Source organism: Manacus candei, unplaced genomic scaffold, assembly GCF_025592945.1.
Source record: "Manacus candei isolate 608988 ecotype Guabito, Panama unplaced genomic scaffold, ASM2559294v1 h1tg000005l, whole genome shotgun sequence".
Classification (NCBI taxonomy): domain Eukaryota; kingdom Metazoa; phylum Chordata; class Aves; order Passeriformes; family Pipridae; genus Manacus; species Manacus candei.
The window spans coordinates 21,890,052-21,910,666 of record NW_026138053.1 but is presented as its reverse complement, the minus strand read 5'-3'; the positions used below and the strand labels follow the sequence as shown (position 1 = coordinate 21,910,666).

At 58.6% G+C, this 20,615-nt stretch overlaps 4 protein-coding genes across 6 annotated transcripts in view; 1 reads left to right on the top strand and 3 right to left on the bottom strand.

The window, feature by feature from the left end:
• The first annotated feature begins 1,964 nt into the window (after positions 1 to 1,964).
• PHGDH (phosphoglycerate dehydrogenase) lies at positions 1,965 to 5,676 on the top strand. The gene is made up of 12 exons (XM_051806504.1): positions 1,965 to 2,302; positions 2,488 to 2,639; positions 2,821 to 2,886; positions 2,966 to 3,020; positions 3,100 to 3,198; positions 3,301 to 3,433; positions 3,513 to 3,661; positions 3,883 to 4,035; positions 4,164 to 4,296; positions 4,557 to 4,684; positions 4,897 to 5,125; positions 5,373 to 5,676. Exons 1-12 carry the CDS (start codon positions 2,165 to 2,167, stop codon positions 5,528 to 5,530), a joined length of 1,593 nt encoding a protein of 530 aa, XP_051662464.1. The 5' UTR covers positions 1,965 to 2,164; the 3' UTR covers positions 5,531 to 5,676.
• Positions 5,677 to 6,187: 511 nt separating this feature from the next.
• Positions 6,188 to 9,644, bottom strand: HMGCS2 (3-hydroxy-3-methylglutaryl-CoA synthase 2). The gene is made up of 9 exons (XM_051806570.1): positions 9,418 to 9,644; positions 8,721 to 9,160; positions 8,330 to 8,455; positions 7,909 to 8,073; positions 7,670 to 7,838; positions 7,414 to 7,584; positions 6,818 to 6,924; positions 6,597 to 6,722; positions 6,188 to 6,516 (listed from the first exon to the last, which is right to left on the bottom strand). The coding sequence occupies exons 1-9, from the start codon at positions 9,528 to 9,530 to the stop codon at positions 6,410 to 6,412; spliced, it is 1,524 nt and encodes a 507-aa protein (XP_051662530.1). The 5' UTR covers positions 9,531 to 9,644; the 3' UTR covers positions 6,188 to 6,409.
• A 917-nt stretch (positions 9,645 to 10,561) lies between these two features.
• On the bottom strand, positions 10,562 to 12,371 carry REG4 (regenerating family member 4). Of its 3 annotated transcripts, none has more exons than XM_051807266.1 (6): positions 12,303 to 12,371; positions 11,525 to 11,653; positions 11,308 to 11,405; positions 11,090 to 11,227; positions 10,906 to 11,011; positions 10,562 to 10,739 (listed from the first exon to the last, which is right to left on the bottom strand). In XM_051807266.1, exons 2-6 carry the CDS (start codon positions 11,586 to 11,588, stop codon positions 10,666 to 10,668), a joined length of 480 nt encoding a protein of 159 aa, XP_051663226.1. In that variant the 5' UTR covers positions 11,589 to 11,653; positions 12,303 to 12,371; the 3' UTR covers positions 10,562 to 10,665. The 3 variants fall into 3 exon arrangements, with proteins under 3 accessions (XP_051663226.1, XP_051663247.1, XP_051663237.1); XM_051807287.1 differs by having other exon boundaries at positions 11,525 to 11,600; positions 12,303 to 12,368; XM_051807277.1 differs by having other exon boundaries at positions 11,525 to 11,632; positions 12,303 to 12,339.
• A 3,152-nt stretch (positions 12,372 to 15,523) lies between these two features.
• NOTCH2 (notch receptor 2) overlaps positions 15,524 to 20,615 on the bottom strand; it is an 85,464-nt gene continuing 80,372 nt past the window's right edge. Inside the window, exons 32-33 of the mRNA XM_051804988.1 lie at positions 20,188 to 20,285; positions 15,524 to 19,273 (exon numbers count right to left, since the gene is read on the bottom strand). Coding sequence (XP_051660948.1) covers positions 17,930 to 19,273; positions 20,188 to 20,285 — 1,442 coding nt within the window. The 3' untranslated portion in view covers positions 15,524 to 17,929. The remainder of the gene's footprint in view (positions 19,274 to 20,187; positions 20,286 to 20,615) is intronic.

The window sequence follows — 20,615 nt, the reverse complement described above, 5'->3', positions numbered from 1 at the left end:
CCAAATTGATTATACTCAGAAATTAAGCCCAACTGTCTCCAGCCCCTCTGATCTCTGAGGACCAGCTGGAACACAAAGTGGTTTTATTTTCTGCCAAATTTCTTACTCTTTACACCTGGTACTAATGGGGTCAGCAGAAGGGTGCCATCCCCCCATAAACTCCATACTCCAGCCTGGTCATGCCTCATCAGCCACCACAGCCCATGTCCCCCAGGGCACCCATCCTGCTGGCCCTGCCAGCTTTGGGTCCCCTCCAGCTGGCTGCCTTGGAGGGCAGGGCGTGGGGGACATGCCTGCTGACACCACCACGCCGCCAGCACCCCCCGTGTCCCAGTAGGCCCCTGGCAAGGGCTGGGGTGCTGTAGGGCTGTGCCTCTGGACGTGCAACCCAGGAGAGGGCACCAACAGCCCAGGAAAAGCCAGCAAATACGATCCCAGCGGCAGCAGTGGCTTGGCTTATGCGTGGCCTCCGCACAAGCAATGCCACAGGCGTGGGAGAGGAGCCTCGCAGGCGCTGGGCAAGCCCAGACGGTGGTGGCACGGGGAGCAGGGCGCCGGGATGCCGGGTCGGCGGGCACCCTGAGCGAGGTCCCAACGGCTAAAACGGAGCCGAGGGCTGGCTCAGGGCTGTGCCGAGGGCGGCGGGACCCGGGCCGTGTTCAAGTCCCGCGGTGTGGGCGCCCCGAGCACGTAAGGCTGTGAGAGGGAGCCCCGTCCTGGCCGCCGGCTCCCACTGCTCTGTGCTGGGGGCTGTTTTGGGACCGTGCTGCAGATTTTACCAGTCGATGCCCTTGACCACCTCTCTCCCCCTGTGTTGGCTGCCCTGGACTTTCCCCACTCTGGCGTCACGGTTGTTCCCTGGCTGTGGCTGCAGTGTGCATAGTTCTGTGTATGGGTAGTGCCAGGCCCTACATGTCTCCAGGGTGTACATAGCACTGGGCTCCCCCACCTCGGCTGTGCTGCCTATGGTGAGGACAGTTATCCCATCCCGGCCACCTCCTGTCTGCCCATCTCTTGGGCTTTGCAGGGTTTAACAGCCTCTGGGGCCACCCAGTTCTCACACAGGGCAGTTTGGTCCAGACCTGCTGCCTGCAGCATGAAGAGCCTGGGGAAGGGCTCAGTCCCCTCAGGACCCAGCTTGCGAGCACCATGTCCGTTCTGCCCACTCCCACTGTATGGAAAGTGCTGGAAGAAAGGCCTAGCTCCCCGTGGGAAGGACCTGGGGTGTGTCTGGTCCAAGTGCCCTGTGAAAGTTTGGCCCCATGGGCAAGGGGACACCCTCTATCCCTCACCATCCAGCATGCTGGGCAGTGCCTGGTCCCATGGTGTCCCCTCACAATCGTGTCCCCAGAGTCAGCACTTCCCACTGCAAGGTCACTGGACACAGCCACGCAGCTCTTGCCCCATGGAGGGCGTTTTCTGGGTGGCTCCCGTGCACCCCACGTCATTGGGAGCCAGTGGCCAGGGCCCTGTGCCCCCAGCCCCTTATCGGGGGCATTGCTCAAGAGCGAGTGCAATGTTGGGGATGGACAAGGGCCATGGCACTGCCTCACCTCTGGGCTGCAGATTCTGGGGAACCCCATTCCTGGGCGAGCTGGGAAGGTCATGGCCAGGCTCACCATGGGCTGGAGTCAGGCTGCTTCCTTGCCAGCGGCACCCCCAGCTTGTGGGGAAGCGACCTGCACCATCGTGGCTGCCACCGCCATTCCCCTCCTGCCTCGCTGAGCTGGGATGTGCAGGACGGGGAATCCGAGGCAAGGACGTGGTGCGCGGGGTCGGGACACCCTACCCCCCACTCCCCCCGGCTTCGTGGCTCCCCGACCCACGGGGTCCTGCTGGGGCACACCCTCCCCTCGCTCTGGGGCTGCTGGGGGCCCGGCCCCTTGCCGGCCCTGCCACCCTCCGCCTCCTCCCTCCCTCCCTTCGGGGGCGGGAGGGATGAGGGGGGGCCCGGGCGGGCTGGGGCGGGGAGGGGAAGGGAAAGAGGTGGGATTATGGACACGGGACCCAATGAGCCCGAAAAACGTGCACCGCTCGCAGCTCTTTTAGCCCGGCGGAGGGGCAGCAGAAGCCTCTCGGCGGAGTGCGGAGAGAGCCGGCACCCCCGTCCCGTCCCGTCCCGTCCCGTCCCGTCCCGTCCCGTCCCGTCCCGGCCGGTCGCGCCATGGCGCTGGGGAAGCTGCAGAAAGTGCTGATCAGCGAAAGCCTGGACCCCTGCTGCCGGGAGATCCTGGAGGCCGGCGGGCTCCGGGTGCAGGAGAAGCCCGGGCTGAGCAAGGAAGAGCTGTTACGGGAGATCCGGGTGAGGCAGGGCTGCACCCACGCGTGGGTGGGTGAGTGCATGGGTGGGTGGCCGCAGCGGGCCGGTCCCGGGTGGCAGCGGACCCCCTCGACTGGTCCCCGCCTCCCGTCTGATGCAAGAGTCCGGCCAGTTTCGCACGGCGGATTCTGGCCCTGGTCCCACTCACCGTGTCTGTCACTCCTTAGGACTGCGATGGACTCATCGTCCGCTCGGCCACCAAAGTCACGGCTGAGGTGCTGGAGGCAGCTGAGAGGCTGCAGGTGGTGGGCAGAGCAGGCACTGGTGTGGACAACGTGGACGTGGAAGCAGCCACCAGGAAGGGTGTCCTGGTCATGAAGTAAGAGCAAGAGTGCAGGGACACCCCTGCCTGTGCTCCTGGGGAGGCAGGGAAAGCTTCAGTAGGGTGCCATCCCCACCCATGGCATCCCTAGCACCACCCTGCATGTCTCCATCTTCACGGTGTGCAGACCCTGTCAGCCCGGGTCACACGCACAAGTAACACCACTCTCCATTCCCAGCACACCCACTGGGAACAGCCTCAGCGCTGCGGAGCTCACCTGTGGGATGATCATGTGCTTGGCCAGGTGAGTGCAGGGCAGGAGGGAGGCACAGACATGCACCCTGCAGCCCCCTGCCCCATGCTGACCACAGCCTCCTTTATAGGCAGATCCCACAGGCAGCTGCCTCCATGAAGGAGGGCAAGTGGGACCGTAAGAAGGTAGGAGGCAGGTGAAGCACCTCTGGGTGGTGGGTGGCCATGTGGGGTGTGCTCACTTATGGTCCACTGTGCACCCTAGTACATGGGCATGGAGCTGAACGGGAAGACGCTGGCTGTGCTGGGGCTGGGACGCATCGGCAGGGAGGTGGCCACCCGCATGCAGGCTTTCGGCATGAAGGTAAGGAAAGGGGCCAGGAGGAGTGATGGGGATAGTGGACCCCCCTGGCTCAGCCAAAGCCACCATGCTAGGCTGCAGGAGTGAGTGCCCACTCTGCCTCAGACCATAGGCTACGACCCCATCATCACTCCCGAAGTTTCAGCCACCTTTGGCGTGGAGCAGCTGCCGCTGGATCAGATCTGGCCCCGCTGCGACTTCATCACAGTGCACACGCCACTGCTGCCCTCCACCACGGGTATGGAGTGAGCACCGGAGCAGGGACATTTGGGGAGAGTTAGGGCAGACCCCTGCTGCTCACAGCCCTCCCTTCACAGGGCTCCTGAATGACAGCACCTTCGCCAAGTGCCGCCGTGGCGTGCAGGTGGTGAACTGTGCCCGCGGTGGCATCGTGGATGAGGGCGCGTTGCTGCGGGCGCTGCAGTCGGGGCAGTGTGGCGGGGCTGCCCTGGATGTCTTCACACAGGTGAGTTGGGCTGTGGGAACCTCCCGAGTTTTGTTTTGTCTCAGCATCACCTTAACTCTGCCCAAGGCAGGCCAAGGCAGCCCAGCAAACCCTGCGGGACTGGGACCAGGCACAGCCCTCCTCAGCTTCCCTCCTTCTAAAGGAAGGAGGGTAAGTGCCCCCCACTCTGAGTTCCCAGATGGGTGCTGGGGGCTGATGGCAGGATGGAACTGTGTCTGCAGGAGCCTCCAAAGGACCGTGACCTGGTGAACCACCCCAATGTCATCTCCTGCCCACACCTGGGTGCTAGCACACGGGAGGCACAGAGCCGCTGCGGCAAGGAAATCGCCATGCAGATCGTGGATATGGCCACGGGGAAGGGGCTGACTGGTGTAGTGAGTCCCCCCACTGGGCACCTCACCTCTGTGCCTCAGTTTCCCCATCTGTAACACATAGGTGCACTGGGAGCAGCCCAGGGCACTCACTGGCAGGTTCTCACTGCTCACCCTGCTCTCCCTCACAGGTTAATGCGCAGGCTCTCAGCAAGGCTTTTGCACCCCAGACCAAGCCCTGGATTGCCCTGGCCCGGGCCCTGGGCACGGTGCTGCACATGGTGGGCAAGCAAGTGCAGGGCAGCATGCAGGTCTGCACCCTAGGTGAGCCAGGCAGGAAGGGTGTGTAGGGATCTCTGGCCTGGATTGGTGGGAGGGCAGCCAGGAGAGAGGATGGACAGGAGGTTGGTTGAGGGTGGGATTGGAGCACAGGGGGGTGTGGGGATGGATGGGTGGGAGGATGGGAGTAGGGATGGGTGGATGGATTGGGTGATGGAAGGACCAGCTCCAGGCTGGCTGCTCCAATGCGGGGCTGACCTCTCTGCTGCTGGCCCATCCACACCTGCCACTTCCCTGTGCCCCAGGGACACCCCTGCGGGAGGCCGGGAGCTACCTGACACCTGCCGTGGCCGCGGGCATGCTGGCTGGAGGGACACAGAAGGAGGTGACCCTGGTGAATGCCATGCTGCTGGCCCAGGAGGCTGGGCTGAAGGTGCGTGGACACTCGGCCTCTGCACAGTCAGCCTGGTGCATCCAGACCCTGCCCTTCCTTACCAAGTGGCATGAGCCTGGGGACACCCTACAAGGCTGCTAATGCAGCACTCAGGCTGAGGGACATTCCCTGGTGTGCCTCTGAGGACATCCCTTCCCCATACCCTGCCACAGGCAGGACCTGGGCACTGAACAGCCACATGTCTCTGACAGGTCACAACCACCCACAGCGACGTGGCCCCCGAGCCCGACAGCAGCACTGGCTTGGTGCAGGTGTCCCTGCAGGGCACCCCACACCGGGTGACAGGGACGGTACAGGGCAGCACCCCGGTGCTGCGGGAGATCAACAGGGCCACCTTCAAGCAGCCAGCCCCACTGTCTGGCCCTCTCCTCATCTACAGAGCCAAAGCTTCCGATCCCACTGCTCTGGCCACGCTGACGGGTGAGCTCCCTGCACCAGCCCTGAGCAGGGCTGGCGGGGCCCTGCATCTGAACCAGAGCTGAGCCCCTGCAACAGCAAGGACAGGAGAGATGGATGGGGGGCTTGGGCAGGGGGTTGGGTGATGTGGAGCAAAGGACTTGGGGTGGGGGAAGAAAGGACCATTGAGGGGTGTTGGGGTGAGCAGAGCTCAGCTCCCTGCTGGGTTGTGGGGCAGCCTGCGGTCCCTAACCCCTCTCCTCCTCCCCAGGGCTTCTGGGCAAGATGGGGGTCCAGCTCCAGTCCTACCACAGCTCCAGCACAGTGGGAGGGGAGCAGTGGAGCATCGTGGGGCTCTCAGCCCCCCTGTCCAACCTCAGCGAGCTGAAGCCACGTGTCACAGAAATCTTCCAGCTCCACCTGCTATAGACCCCAACTGTCAACAAGGACTCTCCCCATGCCGAAGCACCTGGACCCTCCCCCAACTGGGGAAGCATTGGAGCCAGCTGTCCTTGACTCCCACACTGAGTTTGGGGTGGCCTCACACTCAATAAAGGGTCTAGAAGGAGAGACCATGTGATACGTTGTCTGTGTGGTCCCTTGTCCTCAACCCCAAATCCTGCCCTCACCACTCCCCAACCCTGCTGCTGTTTGCTGAAGGGTGCAAAGGTCTCTGCCACTGCAGAGGTCCCATCTGGCCATAGTCCCGTGCCAGGACATGGCCCAGAGAGCAGTGCTGGAAGAGGGATGAGCCCTCCCGTGAGCCCCTGCGTCGCCTGCCCCCTCCTGCCCCTGGGGTTTGCCATGGGGTTTCACTTTAGTGACCTCACAGGGAAAATGGATTCTTACCACCCCCAATCTGGAGACTGGGAGGTTGTGTTTTACTTGGCTCCCCCAAAATGTCAGGGCACACTCCCACCCTGGGATAATGGGGGTTATTGAGCCACATGTCTAACGGGGCGGGTGGCCAATGCTGGGTGCCCGTGGGATAAATCCTGTAAGGGGCTGTGATCCAGATCCACAGTTTTTAAGAGGAGTGTCCTGGGGTGGGAGGAGACCACTCAAGATCAGGAGCTAGAGCCGAGCTGCTGCCCCCTCCTATCCACACCTTTATTCTCCTGCACTGCCCAGGTGTGTGCAGAAGAGCCGCAGCCTCCACCAGCTCTGGGGCCCGAGGCACCACTGGACATTCCCCAGTCATCCAAGCTGACGTTTCCCACAGAAGGCAGCCCCGGATTTGGAGATGAGCAGGGATGACAGCGGTAAAAAGAGCATCCCCCATCCTAGGGCTCACCCCTCCAGTCCCCTCTAGATGGGCTTCCTGGCATACTCGCGGCGGTACTTGGAATCCACGCGCGTCAGGTACCAGGTTCCGGGGAAGAGATCTGCCTGGGAGCCGTGGGGAGCGTGGTCGGCTGCAGGGAGAGGGCAGTGATGCTCAGGGGTGTCATGGGGTCCCAGTGGGGGGGAGTCACATCCCCCCAGCCCCGCTCACCCAAGTGGTGGGTTTCCTCCCGTCGCTTCATGATCTCCGCGAAGTCCTGTGGGGCCACGCGCTTGCGAGCGTCCAGGCGAGCCGGCAGGTCAGCCAGGCTGGAGACCAGCTTGTCCAGGGGCGAGCCTGGCAACGGGCACCCCACGAGTCAGATGGCAGCCCTGGGCCCTGCAGCCCCACACCACCCTCCCTTCCCAGTCCTTCCCTCCCCTGGGGCTCACCTGGGGCTGCATCCTGTGAGACACGGAAGGAGAACATGCTGGCAGCCAGTCCCGAGCCATAGGAGAAGGCACCAATGCGGGAGCCAGCCAGGTCCTTGGCTGAGGACCTGGAGCAGGGGGTTAGAAGGGTTAGAGGAGATTGGCATGAGGGGGTAGTGTAGGGGGCTGCCTCCTTCCCAGACAGGGGGGTCCTTGTGTCTCAGGGTCACATTTCCAAGGGAGTGTGGCCCTGGAGTGCAGTGGTGCCAGGGACTAGGCTTTTGTTCCCCCCAGGGCCTGTCTGTTCCCATGGCTCCCTTCCCTTGGGGTCACTCATTCTGCAGGTCATGACAACGGGGTTTTCATCCTCCTGGCAATGACAGAAGGGCTTTATGTACTGGCCCAGCTCCAGCAAGCTGGGATGAAAAGGCTGGCAGGGAGATGGCACAGAGTGGGATGCATCCATGCTGGGGGTTGTGTGCACTGAAATTGTCAGGTCTCTGCTGAGAAGGGGGGAATATGAGTGCTGGCACCTCCCCCTCCAGCCAGCCAGCGTCTGCCCGCCCTTCCCAAAATGACCTCCTCCCTCCCCTGAGCCAGCATTTTGGGGGACTTACTGTGACAGGAGGGAGGCCAGGCAGCCATACATGGACGGTGTGTACATGTTGCCGTTGCGGGAGGAGAGGAGCAGGGAGGGCTTGGTCTTCTGGTTGAATATGTCCTGGCTGGCTGTCTGGAATGCCTTTTCCACATCCTTGCTGGTGTAGGTGTCCTCCAGCTTTAAACCACTGCCCAGAGAGAGGCTGGCTCAAACCTTGCACTGGCACATCCCTGCCTGGGCTGAGGGGTGGGGGACACGGCGCAGGGACCCACCGAAAAGACTGCAGCCCCTTGTAGAGGCCAGAGGCTGTGTCAGGGTTGGGGGAGGCCAAGAAATCATTCAGCAGCAGTCGCCCCACAGACTTCTGCACTAGCTTGCAGAAGGGTGTGTGGAAGATGATGTACTTGAAGTCATCGAGGGTGAAGGGCCTCTGGATGCCGGCTGGAAGGCAACATGGGTCCATCAGCATCCAGGGGGATGGGATGGGCACCTTAGGGGTGCTGCCACTTACCCTGCTGCCACTGGCTCTCCGCCTTCCGTCGGTACACGGCGTAGCAGCGGTCCAGCGCCCGCAGGTAGCACTGGATGGAGAGCTGCCCATCCACCACTGGGTACTCAGAGGACAGGTCCGGCTTGTAGAAGTCATAGGCATGCTCCATGTGGGTTCCCCGCAGGCCTGGGGGCACAGGGAGAGCCCGCCGTCAGGGAGCTCAATCAGAAGCACCCAGGGGTGCTGCCTGCCATGCCAGTTCTGACATCCACCAGCCTCCCACAGGGATGTGGCTAGCCAGGCATCCTGGAGTACCCAGCAGGGTCTGGCAGATCCAGTGCTGCTGGAGCTGAGCAGCTCTGCCCAGGCCTGGGACATGAATGCATGGTCTCCGGGGACAGCACTCATCAGCTTGCCATCCCCAGGGTCTCAAGACACTGACCTCTCTCCAGCACCAGTGGGGCGTTGGGTCCCACCAGCATGGCGATGGCACCGGCACCTCCCGTGGGCCGCGCGTTCCCCGTGGTGTAGACGGCAATGTCCCCACACACCACCACGGCGTAACGACCTGGGGAGGAGACAGGGACTGGCAGGGCCATCGACAGGTGGAAGCCTCCACACCGTGGCCCTCGTGTATTCCCATTTCCATGATGCCAGGTGTCACAGCCAAGGTAAGCAAGAAACAGGGGTGATGGAGAGCCTGGAGGGGCAGCAGCTTCCTTTGAAGCTTGCCAGAGTATCTATGGGTTTCAGGCCCCCTCCTGCCTCCTCCCCCTATTCCATGGCACCCACCCAGCATCCAGCCCCATGCCACAGTCCCTGCCTGCACTCACCATCCCAGGCACTGGACTCCACCCAGGCAGCCGCGTTGAAGAGCGAGGCCGTGCCCCCGTAGCAGGCATTGGTGGTGTCGATGCCCTCCACGTCAGTGTTGCCCGAGTCACGGAACAGTTGCATGAGGACAGTCTTGACAGCCTTGGACTTGTCGATGACGGTCTCAGTGCCCACCTCCAGGCGGCCGATGGCATCCCAGGAGAGGCGCCCACGCTCCACCAGCCGCTGCACCACCGTCAGGCACAGGGAGTTGATGTCCTCGTGGGCAGCACAGAAGCCCATCTGCTTCTGGCCCAAGCCCCGCGTGTACTTGCCGGCCTCCACACCATCATATCGCTCCAGCTCCTCCTGCTCCACATACTGGGCAGGGAAGTACACCTCCAGTGCCAGGATGCCCACATCCTTGGGCCAGGCACCCGTCCCGGCAGCACTGGAGAGGCTGTGGGGCAGAGGGAGTGGTGGCAGTCCCGTGGTAGCCCCGAGCATTGGGAACACGGGGGTGGTCCTGGAGAGATGCCACCAGCGAGCAGCCCAGGTTGGGAGCACCCCAAATCCCTACTAGTTCCCTGTGCCTGGCAGTGCTGCCAGGGAGGAGGGAGAGGATCCCCTTCCCCAGCAAGGTTTAAGAGCTCAGACAGCTCCCCACCCCTTTCCCTGGCTACGTCTCCTGCCCGCCCGATCCATGTGGATGCTCACCATGCCCTTTGCAAGGCCACGGGGTGCTGGGTCCCCCGGGGTGCCTGTTCTGGCCCTGGTGGTGCCCACCTGGCCCCCCAGCAGCGCGCGGCACGGCCCACCAAGCGCAACATCTTCGCCCCGACCGCTGCACGGACGGAAGGACGAGCGGCGGGACAGAGGGAAGGCGGGACGGGCCCTGCGTGGTGCTTTTATAAACTGCGTGGGCAGCTCGGCACAGCCCTCCCGGCCTTTATCAGCGTGCCGGACACTGGCGCTCAAAGGTCGCCGAGCGCCAGCCAACACAGCAGGGGCAGCGGGGCTTCGGAGGGGGGAGCTTGTGAGATGTCTCCATCCTGTGTCCCAAAGCCCGGGGACGCGCTCGGCTGGAGCCGGGGCTGAGCCGCGGGACCGGCTCTTCCGCAGCCCCGGCGGGGGCAGCTCCGGTGCCCACGGCTCGCCGGCACAGCTGTGGTCACTGAGCAGGGAGCGCGGCGCTGTGTGGCCTCCCCGATTGCCCCCGAGGTCCTGGGAGGGAGCAGAGGGCGGCCAGGTCTCTGGTGCTGGCACTATCCGTGCTGCCCAGGGCGCAGTCCACGTTTGACACGTGCCGCGGCTCCGGGGGGTGAAAACCCCCTGAGCTGGGTGGGGGCAGAGCCATCTTCAAAGCAGCAGAGCAAACAACCACGTGATGCCTGTGGCAACGCTATAGTGACACAAGAAGGGACCTTTGGTCCCGGTGGTGCTGTCGACATGGCCATGGGGCAGCGTCGCAGCCCCCAGATCCCTGCGGAGCTGTCTGCACCCGTGGGAGCTCTGTCCCCGTGCCTGCACACCCACGACGGCTCTGATCCCCACCCACGTCTGTGCCCCAGGTATCCATATCTGCACCCTGGGGACACTCCTGTCCCCTCACCTGCTCCCCAGGGACACCTGTCGTTTGGCACCAGGGGGCTGGGGATGAGCAAACATGAGCACTCAGCCAGGAGAGCCACTGGCCCTGCAGCTCCTGGGGACTGATCCCCAAACAGCTCTGCCAGCACCAGCAGTGCTGAAGCCCCTGGAAGCAGGAAAGCTGGGAGAGCCATGGAAGCACCTGCCTCCCTCCCTCCCGGACCAGCCCAGGGCTTTGCACCAGCACCAAGCTCACACAGCACTTGCATGCTTCTTTTTTTATAGATGTATTTTTAGGAACTGTGCAGAGAGGAGCAGAGGTGGCATGGGAGGAACATCGCTGGCATGGGGTCCCCCACGGGCCAGAGGCTGTGCTCAGTGCAAGGGGGTGAACTTGCAGATGTAGTGATGCTTCTGAGTGCAGTTGGTGCTGGACCACAGACTGAAGCCTGTTGGAGAGATGGGCCAGGGGTTGGTGGGGGCCACGGTTAGAACAGGGGCACCAGCTCTGCCAAGTACAGCCCCCCCAGAGGGCCAGGACCCAGAGGAGGAGGGAGGGGGGGAATGCCAGCCAAGAGCAGGCACTGAATGTGGATGTGGGATCCGGGCACTCACTGCTCTGGTGGGTCAACACGGCGCATTTCCCCGGACTGGCACCATTCCCGGGCAGCCCACTGGCAGTGCTGTACTTTTCCCCACCTGTCCACTTCCAGTCCTGGCTCTGTGAGGAGAGAGGAGATTCAGAGGCATGGCTCTGTGGCCTTCCAGCCCCCGATCACCCCTGCAGCCCCTGCTTCACCTCTTCACTGTAGTGGAGCCCGAGCCAGACGGGCTGCACGCGCTGGTGGTAGGAGATGGCTTTCTGCAGAGTGATGGCCTCGTGCCGGTCCTCCACCCAGGCCAGGTGGGCACCGTCCTGGATGGCCTGGCACTGCCTCTGCAGAGAGAGCTGTCAGTGCTGGGGCACCTCAAGGAGATGGGGAGTCCCTGTCTGCCTGAGTGCCCCAGTGGGCTTACCTCAGCCTCGTCCCAGGTCCGGACATCAGGGAAGTACTTGAAGCAGTTGAGCTTGTAGTAGGACCAACCGCCAGGGCAGTAGCTTATGTACCTGCCAGCTGCAGACCGAGAGCAGTGGGGAGGGATGGGGGACAGCCAGCATTGCTGGCTGGAGAGGAGCATGGCTCCCCCCTGTCCTCATTACAAAAGCAGCTGTCCCCCGAGCCGTGGGACTTACCGGCTGGCTGCAGGAGCCCCATGCAGCCCAGCAGCAGGAGGGCGAGTCTGGCTGCTGCCACCATCCTCCTTGATCCCTGTAAAGGCTCAGGGGGGTCACACGAGGTCCCTTGAGGACAGAAGATGCCACCTGTGCCCAGAGAGTGCAAACCCACCCTGTGGGCTGAATCTGGCCCCTTTCAACCACGTGGAGGAGATGGCAGTCTGTGCCTCCCTCTCTTCTCCCTGGCACAGGTCACTGTCCCGTGCCCATATCCCATGTCCCAGGCACGGCTGGGGTCCCCAGCCCACACTGGCCCCACCAGTCACAACATTGGCAGGAAGCATCTGAATGAGCCAAGCTGCTCTGTGGGGACATGAGGAGAGTGCTGCCACAGGCATGGGGCAGAGGACCCGGGGCAGCAGCAGCACCAACAGGCAGAGCCGAGGCCAATAGGGCTGCAGGGACTATGTGCTCGGCCTCATTTTCACACCCTGAGCTCGTAGTCCTGCCCAGGCTGGGGAGACAAATCAGCTGCATCAGCACAGTTCCCCTTTGTGTGGGCTAATCCCTGGGCACTGGGGCCAATTCGCAGACTCAGCTTGTCTTCCCCTCAAAGAATCAGCGACAAAAGTCAATGCAGGGCTGAAAAATGCATCATCGCAGCCTGCCCCATGCAGAAAAGCGCAGAGCTCAGGTCCTCAGGAGCTGTCAGGGCTGGGATCAGCTCCTGTTTACCCCCAAGTCAGTTGTGACCATCCCAAGGCTTCAGCTGCTTTGTGAGAGTCCTCTTCCTCACCTGTTATCTGGAGATGTGGAGGAATAACGGTGTGTCGTGGATCGCTGGGAGAGGAGAAGAGAGGAGCTGCCCTTTATAGCCTGGTGCTCATCAGCATCGGTGTTTGCCCAGCTCAGGTGATTCTCACCATAAAAGTCTTACTGCTGACTCCCGTCCATCCCCCCCCCCCCCCCCCCCCCCCCCGCTTTGCTGGAAAATTGCCCAGATCTACAACTCTGTTTGCATTTAACATATCTCTAGAAACAGACAGGAAGAGCCTGTCCTAGTTGGTCAATAAACCCCCTGCAATTATCATAAATCAATCCTGCGATACAGAGGTAATCTTGTGGCTGAGAGCAGCCTGGCACCTGACAGGGATGCCTGCTGGCCCAGCCCTGGCTGGGCCAGGGGCTGGCAGGGGTGAGCCCTGAGGGTGAGCCCCTGATCCCGGCCAGAGCATCCCTGCAGTGAGCAGTCGGGACACGGGGACCACCCGCTGGCACTGCCCGTGTCCCCAGCTGAGGGATGGCACCCAGCTGGGCCCTACACCCTGCCCAGCTCTGCCATGCGTCACCCACACACCGCCCTTGTTTGAACTGCCAGGGGAGGTTTGCGAGCAGGATGCAGGACGACGGGATGTGGGAACAGCCTGCAGCCGGGGGCCGGCGGTGCCATCAGATAGCGGTGTGGGTGCCCAGCCCTCGTGCCCAGGGGTGACGCAGGGCTTTGTCACTCTGCGTCCCTCCAGGAGGGGGGGGCAGGTCCTGGAGCAGCAGCCCCCCACTGCCCCTGCCCCACGGGGGGAACCTGCAGCCCCGGCGCTGGGGAGGTTGCTGCTGGCATGGAGCCACAGAGGTGGGCTGCCCCCGGCCCCAGCAGCTGGAACCCTTAGGCAAGGGAAGGCACAGCCTTCTCTGTCATGGTCCTTGCTCCTCACCCCGGGGAGTCCTCTGCCCCTGTGGGAGGCACCTGGAGTTCTCTATGCTACTGCTGCAAACATGCCGCTCTGGAGTGTCACTTCGCTGGCTCCTAATGTACCAAAGTGGCCTTGAAAGCTCATCCTGCTGCCTGTCCCGTGGCTCCTGCAAAGCTGCCAGCTCCTGCCCAGTACCCTGCTGCTGCCAGCTCCAGCCAATGCCTGGTTCTCCTTCTCCCAACCCACCACAAAACCCTTGGAGGAGGCCACTGGGAGCTACGCAGGAGGTAGCTACCTGCAGAGGATCCAGACGCAGAACTGAGCCCTGCTTCCCCTAAAATGGAGAGCTTGCTGTCAGGATCAAGCCATGAACCCCAGGGATCTCCCATGGGATCTCCTCTGTGGTAGCATTTGCTGAAACATGCAGACAGTGAATGCTGTTGCACCCACGGGGAGCAGCTCCATGCTGACATGCAGAGGCAGGTCTGGCTTTTGCCCCAGGGAGGGAGGAGGATCAGACCCATCTACTTCACACACAAAGCCAGGATACAGCTGCTGCTGCTTGCTAGGCACCCTGTGGGATCAAAGGTGTAAAGCCTTCCTGTGTCCAAACACAGCTGCTGCCTGCTATCAGTTCTGAAAGAAACAACCCTCCAGAGAATAGCTGTCCTGACTAATGGGGAAACTCTAGAAACACAATAACCCCATAGAAAACAGGGCTCCACCCTTGATTTATGAAAAACTGTGAAAAAGTTCCCCAAAGGAGCCTGAGGTTCCTCCTCTACTTCTCGGTTAGATAAGCGATGCCCCAGCTCCCCGTGCCTGGCTGGCCCAGTTAGGCATGTTTGGATGCAATACAGCAAGTTTCCACAAGCCCCTGGCCATCCCGGGCTGGGGAAGAGGAATGTGCTGTTCCCAAGGAGTCGCAGCTTCACGTCTCAGCCTGAGCACCAGTAAACTCGATGCAGCTGTGCCAGAGGCTCAGCAGAGCTTGCTAAACTTTGGCACAGATGTGCAGGCTGTGGGAGAACATGGATGAATGCCTCCCGGAGGTTTGGACTTGCCAAGCTGGCTCTACCAGCAGATAAAGGAGCTGCGCTGTTTGAATATTAAACCCTTAAAATGCCCCCAGCAGCTTTACCCCTGCTAGGCATCGTAATTTAGCTACCAGCTCCATCCGAGTCCACAGCAAGAGTTGGAAAACAGCCAGGTGAGCACTAGTGGAGCCCAAGGCTTCAGTGGCATCTCCATGCTCCAAATGCAGCACAGCAGCTATTGACAGTTTGTTGTCTGACTGTCCAAGTCAAACTGTTCAAGTCTGAGACCAGGACAGAGGAGTCATGATTCTCTGTTTCAGAGGCTGAAGAATCACAGATCTTCATGCTCCTAGTCTGGAGAAAAGGAGACTCAGTGGGAACCTTATCATTCTCTACTACCTAAAAGGAGGCTGTAGCCAGGTGGAGGTCAGTCTCTTCTCCCAGGTAAAAAGTGCCATGATGAGAGTAAATGGCCTCAAGCTGCACCAGGGGCGATTTAGATTGGATATTAGGGAAAATTTCTTCAATGAAAGGGCAGTCAGGCATTGGATCAAGTTGCCCAGGAAGTGGTGGACTCACCATTCTTGGAAACATTCAAGAAACATCTTCATGTGGCCCCTGAAGACACAGATTAGTGGTGAACATGGTGGTGCTGGATTAATGGTTGGACTTGATCTTAGAGGGCTTTTCCAGCCCTAAGGATTCTATGATTTTGTGCATCAGCTGCTGAGACAAAGCCAGGGAGGCAGCCTCAGCTCCAGCAACGATGGCCCTCTTCCCTGCTAGAAGAACAGCAAACAGCCAAGGGAAGGAAGCAAGCAGGACTGGAGGGAACAAATGAATCCATAGCTCCCACTAATCACCACCTGACCCACACTTCCTCACAACCTTTCTAAAAGCCATACAAACATCCCAGCCCTTCTTTGCCTCCCAGACTCACAGGCAAGTGAGAGCTCTTATGCAAAGTATCCAAGAAAGGTCCCATCCCAGCCCTGTCTTTCCCAGTATGCCCAGCTGCTTGGCTTCCCTCTTCTCAGCCAACCAAGAGACTCCAAATCCATTGGCTACATCCAAGCCGGGCTGCTTCCAGTTCCCTTGGGTGGTTCTAAGTGGCAGGGTTCATGTGCTGCTGAGATAGAGAGCACTCCTGATTCCCAAAAGCTGTCTCCTGACATGGACTGTGAAAATGCTATTGAACCCCCCGTTGCCAGAATCTGAACAGCTACTGAACACTGTTGATTCATGTATAATCTGGTAGCCAGGAAGACAAATGAAAGTAGCAGCACACAGACACTGGGCACGTACTTTTTATTCTGGGGATAAAAATTGCTTATACATTTGGCAGCAACTATTTTCATAAAAGACTTTTATAAAAAATGTAAAAATAAGTAAATATTTTCCATTATTAATATAGGAAAATGCTGCTGTGTGAATGGTTACTCTACAACTTACGAGATAAAATACCACCTTAAGGAGATATTATCTTTACAAGTAGTTAAAAAAAAAAAAGAGAGAAAGGCAGAGGGCCATCATATTAACAGGCCAGGCACGGAACCGACTTCATTCCACAGAAAGCACTCATCTTGTAAAGGATAGCCACATATATAAAAAGGCACTTGGTTATATGGGGCTAAGGAGGAAAAGCCCTTTGTTTCTTTAGCATCGATGTAGCAACACTTCATTACTTGCAGTGAAATGTGTACCTGGACAGGCCCCCAGGAGGCTGCAAGCTCCTGCCTGGAGATCTGAGTCGGCTGCAGCTAAACTTCACGGGGTGCACTGCAGCGAGCGTGCCGGGGAACACTGTGTGCATTGTAAAAAGCAGTAACTTCAGACAGAATTAAAAACTTCAGCCCAAAACAATGGCCCTGGGAACCAGCTCCTCCTGAGGCCCTGCCTTCATGTACCATTGAGTCGAGTTGGAAAAGAAAAAAGGCATCTTTAACTCTTGATTAGAATGTAAAGAAACATCGGAGACAATACTGTACATGGTAAGGTGTTGGATGACCTGCTCGGAGGGGAGCAGCCTTCAGTCCTTTGGCAGCAGCCGACAGCACCGATCTCTTTGGAACACGTGTCTGCAGGGTTCCCCTGAAGAGGTAGGAGCAAACCATCCCCACAAATGTTCACTTCGGCTGCTGACTGGTTCGGAGCCCTTCAGGGAAGCGCTACTCTTGCAGACAAAGCAGAAAGAACAGCTGTTTGTCTAAGGTCAGCGACAGCTGGCTTCCATTACTCCAAAACTGTCGGGGGAGCTGCAGTATGAATGGTACTACTGTCCCACAGGGCACGTGGGGCACCTCAGCTGGGAAATCTCGACATAGGCTGAAGCTGAGAGCAGAGGACAGCCCCAAACCTGTGAACCAAACTGCATGAGGCAATGGTTTCTGAACTATTTGGTCTGCTGCAAAAGCCCAGCTCCTGGCTTCAGGCACACCACTGCTGCTGCTGGAAGCCTGCTTGGGAATCAGTGCTGCAGCCTCCTTGTTGGGAGGGGAAGACAAGGCAGCTCTGATCCAGGGCTGGAGCAAAAGGGACACTTTTCAAAGGGCTGGATGTCATTCCTGACGCAGGAGGACACACACTGCAAACATGTAATGACATGTTTGACACTTACTGATAGTCCCATAAAGAGGCAGCATATGGTATTTGGAGGACAGGACACACAGCCACCCTTGGATGGAGGGGAGGGGAGTACTGTGCAAGAACGCTGGGAGCTCATGTTACCAGTTTTTGAAACACTCATGCTCATCCCAAGAGCTTCCCAAAAGGCCTGTATCAGTAGCAGTGCATCTCTTCCGGCATGGGAGTCCATGAAGGCAGTCATGGGCACACCTGGCAGGATGGGGGCACGGGGAAGGTAGTGTGTCAAAAATGGTCAGGCATGTCCCCAGGGAAGACACACAACACTGGAGAGATGTGCCTACAGGCCACTGCAGCGGGAAGACCAGGTCAGACCAGCGTTTTCGGGAGGGGAAATAACAAAACAAACAACCTAAAAGACTATATGTATATATAATCTCATAATACCTGGGAGGGCAGGCAGTGAGAACGCTAAGGGGTGTTAGTGGGTCTGTATAAGACAAAGACTCTTGAAAAGGAAAGGGTGAAGCTGTGTGACAGAAGGTGTCACTTGACCTGCAGGTGTTTTGGGAAGTCCGGCTCACTTGCTGAGCAAGAGTGGCCAAGGGAAGGAAGGGTCTAGGAATGTGGGTGCAGCTCTGAGCTGTGTCAAGACAACCCAACTTGAACTCGAGGAGAACTAGTAGAAGGTGCTTCAGAGAGAGGTTACGTGGGTAACAGAAGGAGTAACAAAATAAGGATACAAAGCTGGTTTTGGCTAAATTTCTGGAGAAAAGACCACAAGATGTATTAAGCTGAAGAGCTGTCTCCCCAAAGAAACGGTGGAACACACATTAAAAGCAGACTGGAGAATCCAGTGCAGACAGCAGTCACATCCAAGGTGCGTGGGAGTTGGTTATAAGTGACCCAGCTGGTCTTCTCCATCACCAGCTTCTACAGTTCTCTGTTTAGCATAAAAGCATAAAAGCCTACAGCGACCGCAGTCCCTCCAACAAAAGAACATCCTGGGCTCATTAAGACTCTTGGATACTAAAATGGTTCTTCATTTCCATCCTGGAAGACCTTCATGAGTTCTGGAGTCCACTTTAATTGGGCTTCACCTTGGCCAGCCCTCAGGCGTACACCTGCATGTTGTTCCGCTGCTGCTCTGTCATGTGAGCGGCCGCCGGCCCGCGCTGGTTGTTACCGGGACTGGTTGCCACATCAGACCAGTCAGAGGCAGAGTGTGGGGAAGAGCTTGACCACTGGTCTGGAGATTCGGGCGATGGAGTCAGGTATGGGTGTTCGCCTTGTAAGTGCCGGTTGTGGCTAGGAGTCCGTTCTGTGGCCGAGGAGTAGCAGCTGTGCTGTGAGGGAGGTGTGGGGTACTTCCCCATCGAGCTCTGGAACTGGTGGTAGGCCGGGAGGACCGTCTGAGCCACCTGCCCGTCCTGCTGAGGGATGGCAGCCATGGAGAACGAGGCGCTGGGCAGCTGGGCTAGATCCGGGATCTGATACATGGAGCTAAGAGGACCAGCCATGTTCTGAGCGCAGTTTGACTGGGCCTGCTGTGGCAGTGCTTGCTGGTTTATGCCGCCCTTGGGAACCAGCTGGAAAGTCATGATGGGGGGCAAAGACTCCCTGGACACTCCCAGGTGCTTCGTGTCTGCTTGAACCAAGCCGCTCTGCTGAGAAACGCTGGGGTGGGAATGCATCACCTGCGGCACCATGCCAAACATCTCGTTGTACTGGGACTCGTTCACCTCCATGCGGTTCATCCACTCGGTGGAAACGTTGCCTGGCCGGAGCCTGCCAAGCCCACTGTTCGGAGGGGTGGTTCTGTGCTGTGAAAGCAGCTGGCTGACAGATGGGAGTACCGTGCTGGATCCGCGTCCTAAGGGCTGCATCTCGTGGAGGTTGGAGAAGGACATGGTGTGCGCGGCCTGCACCGACGGGGCGGTCAGCAGCGAGCTGGGCGACGAGTGCAACACCCCCGGCGATGGCATCACAGGAGACGATGTCGGTTCGGATGCAAAAGCGTGGGGTGATTCCAGGGAATCGACTGGTGACAGGGTCACTGAGCTCTCCGAAAACTGCCCTTTGCCCTCGCTGAGGGACTTCTTCCTTCGCCTCTTTGCATCTTTGGTGAGGTTTGTGGGCATGATGCCTTTGGCATTCGGTTTTCGTGACTTCTTGCTTAATGACGCGTGTTTCAGATTGAGGAAGGACCTGTTGGGGCCACAGATGACCGGGGAGAGGGCAGAGTTCAGCATGGCCCCGGGGTGCCCCGCAGGGCTGTGTGCCACATTGTACTCGTTGAGAAGCTGCACTATGTCATGGTGCATCCGATCCTGGGCCACGTCCCGGGGCAGGCGATCCATGTGGTCTGTGATGTCTCGATTGGCAAAATGGTCCAGCAAGATTTTTGCTGCTTCGAAACTGCCTTCCCGAGCAGCAAGGAAGAGTGGAGTCTCTTCCTGAAAACACAGAGAGTAAATATTTTAGAGGCTTCACTGTGGGGGGACTGAGTTACAGCTCACAATCCCTTACGGTGTAGCAACCATTAAACCATTTAAATGCTGTTTAATGCAGTGTCACATTAACTGTCACCAAGAACCACCCATTCTAAGAGGTACCCACTTAAAAAGGCAGATTACAGGAAATCATTTCATACACAGCAGTGGAGCACAGGTTGAAATATCCCACCAGGAAGGGCACTATTCTGCCATGGGTCCTTGGAGGAACCATGAAAGCACCTGTGCCTTTCTCCCACTCTCCCCTATGAGGGAAAGGTACAAAGGACTAAAACAGCCCAGTAAGGAACTGCAGCTTGTTTGTTGGTAGCTCTGAAATCCATTGAGCGATGTATAATAATCCAAAAAAGAAACCTTAGGCAGAGGAAATAAATTAAGGACTAAGACACAGCAAAAACTAACAGTAAAGCTACAGAACATCTGCACAGTGCAGACTATCTCTCAAACAGAGGGGCTCCTCTCCCATATCCACCCTGCACTGAGATTCCCTGGAAATATGACAGGACATGACTGCTGCTGCACTGCCAGATCTTTCTCTCTGCTAACTGGAATCCAGCTGTTTGACAGCAGCAGCACTCCACCTGGTGCTCTCACACACCATTGATTCTGTATTGCATTCCTTCCCTGTAAGTAAAGCAGGACAGCATTGATGGCCAGGACGTGGCCAAACAAGAAAGAGAACTGCTCTCCTGTATCAGAAATCCTGTAAGGCATCCAGCACTTGGGGAGAGTTCCGGTCACAGTCTGGACCTGCACTGAGCACTCAGTTTAGAAAATCTGAACTTACTTCATTACCAACAGCGAAAAGGTGCTTTAAGTTAGGGAGCACAGGCATGCTGAGCACCCCCACACTGTACCTTGTTATCCTGCATGTCTCTGTTGGCTCCATTTTTCAGCAGTACTAATGTTGCTTCCACATTGTTGACAGCAGCAGCCCAGTGAAGAGCAGATTTACCTGCAGGGAAACCCAACAACTTCAGTAACAAACCAAGGAGCTATTTTGCTATTTTCTAGAGCAGATGCTCTAATCACCTACCTGGGGAAAAGAAACAATTGACAGAAAGATTACTGAGCAACTAGCCACTGATTATTGGTGACATTTTCACTTAAAGTGAAGTGCAGACAAAAGCCAAGAGGTACAGAGTACACTGAGGGAAGGAAGCAACTGCAGTGCAGCCTGCAGCATGTGAACATGTCCTGAAGAATGGAAAAATCACTTTGGAAATCACCATGCTGTGACATGCCCCGATGGCACAGGATGCAATGGGGCTTTCAGCACTTGGTC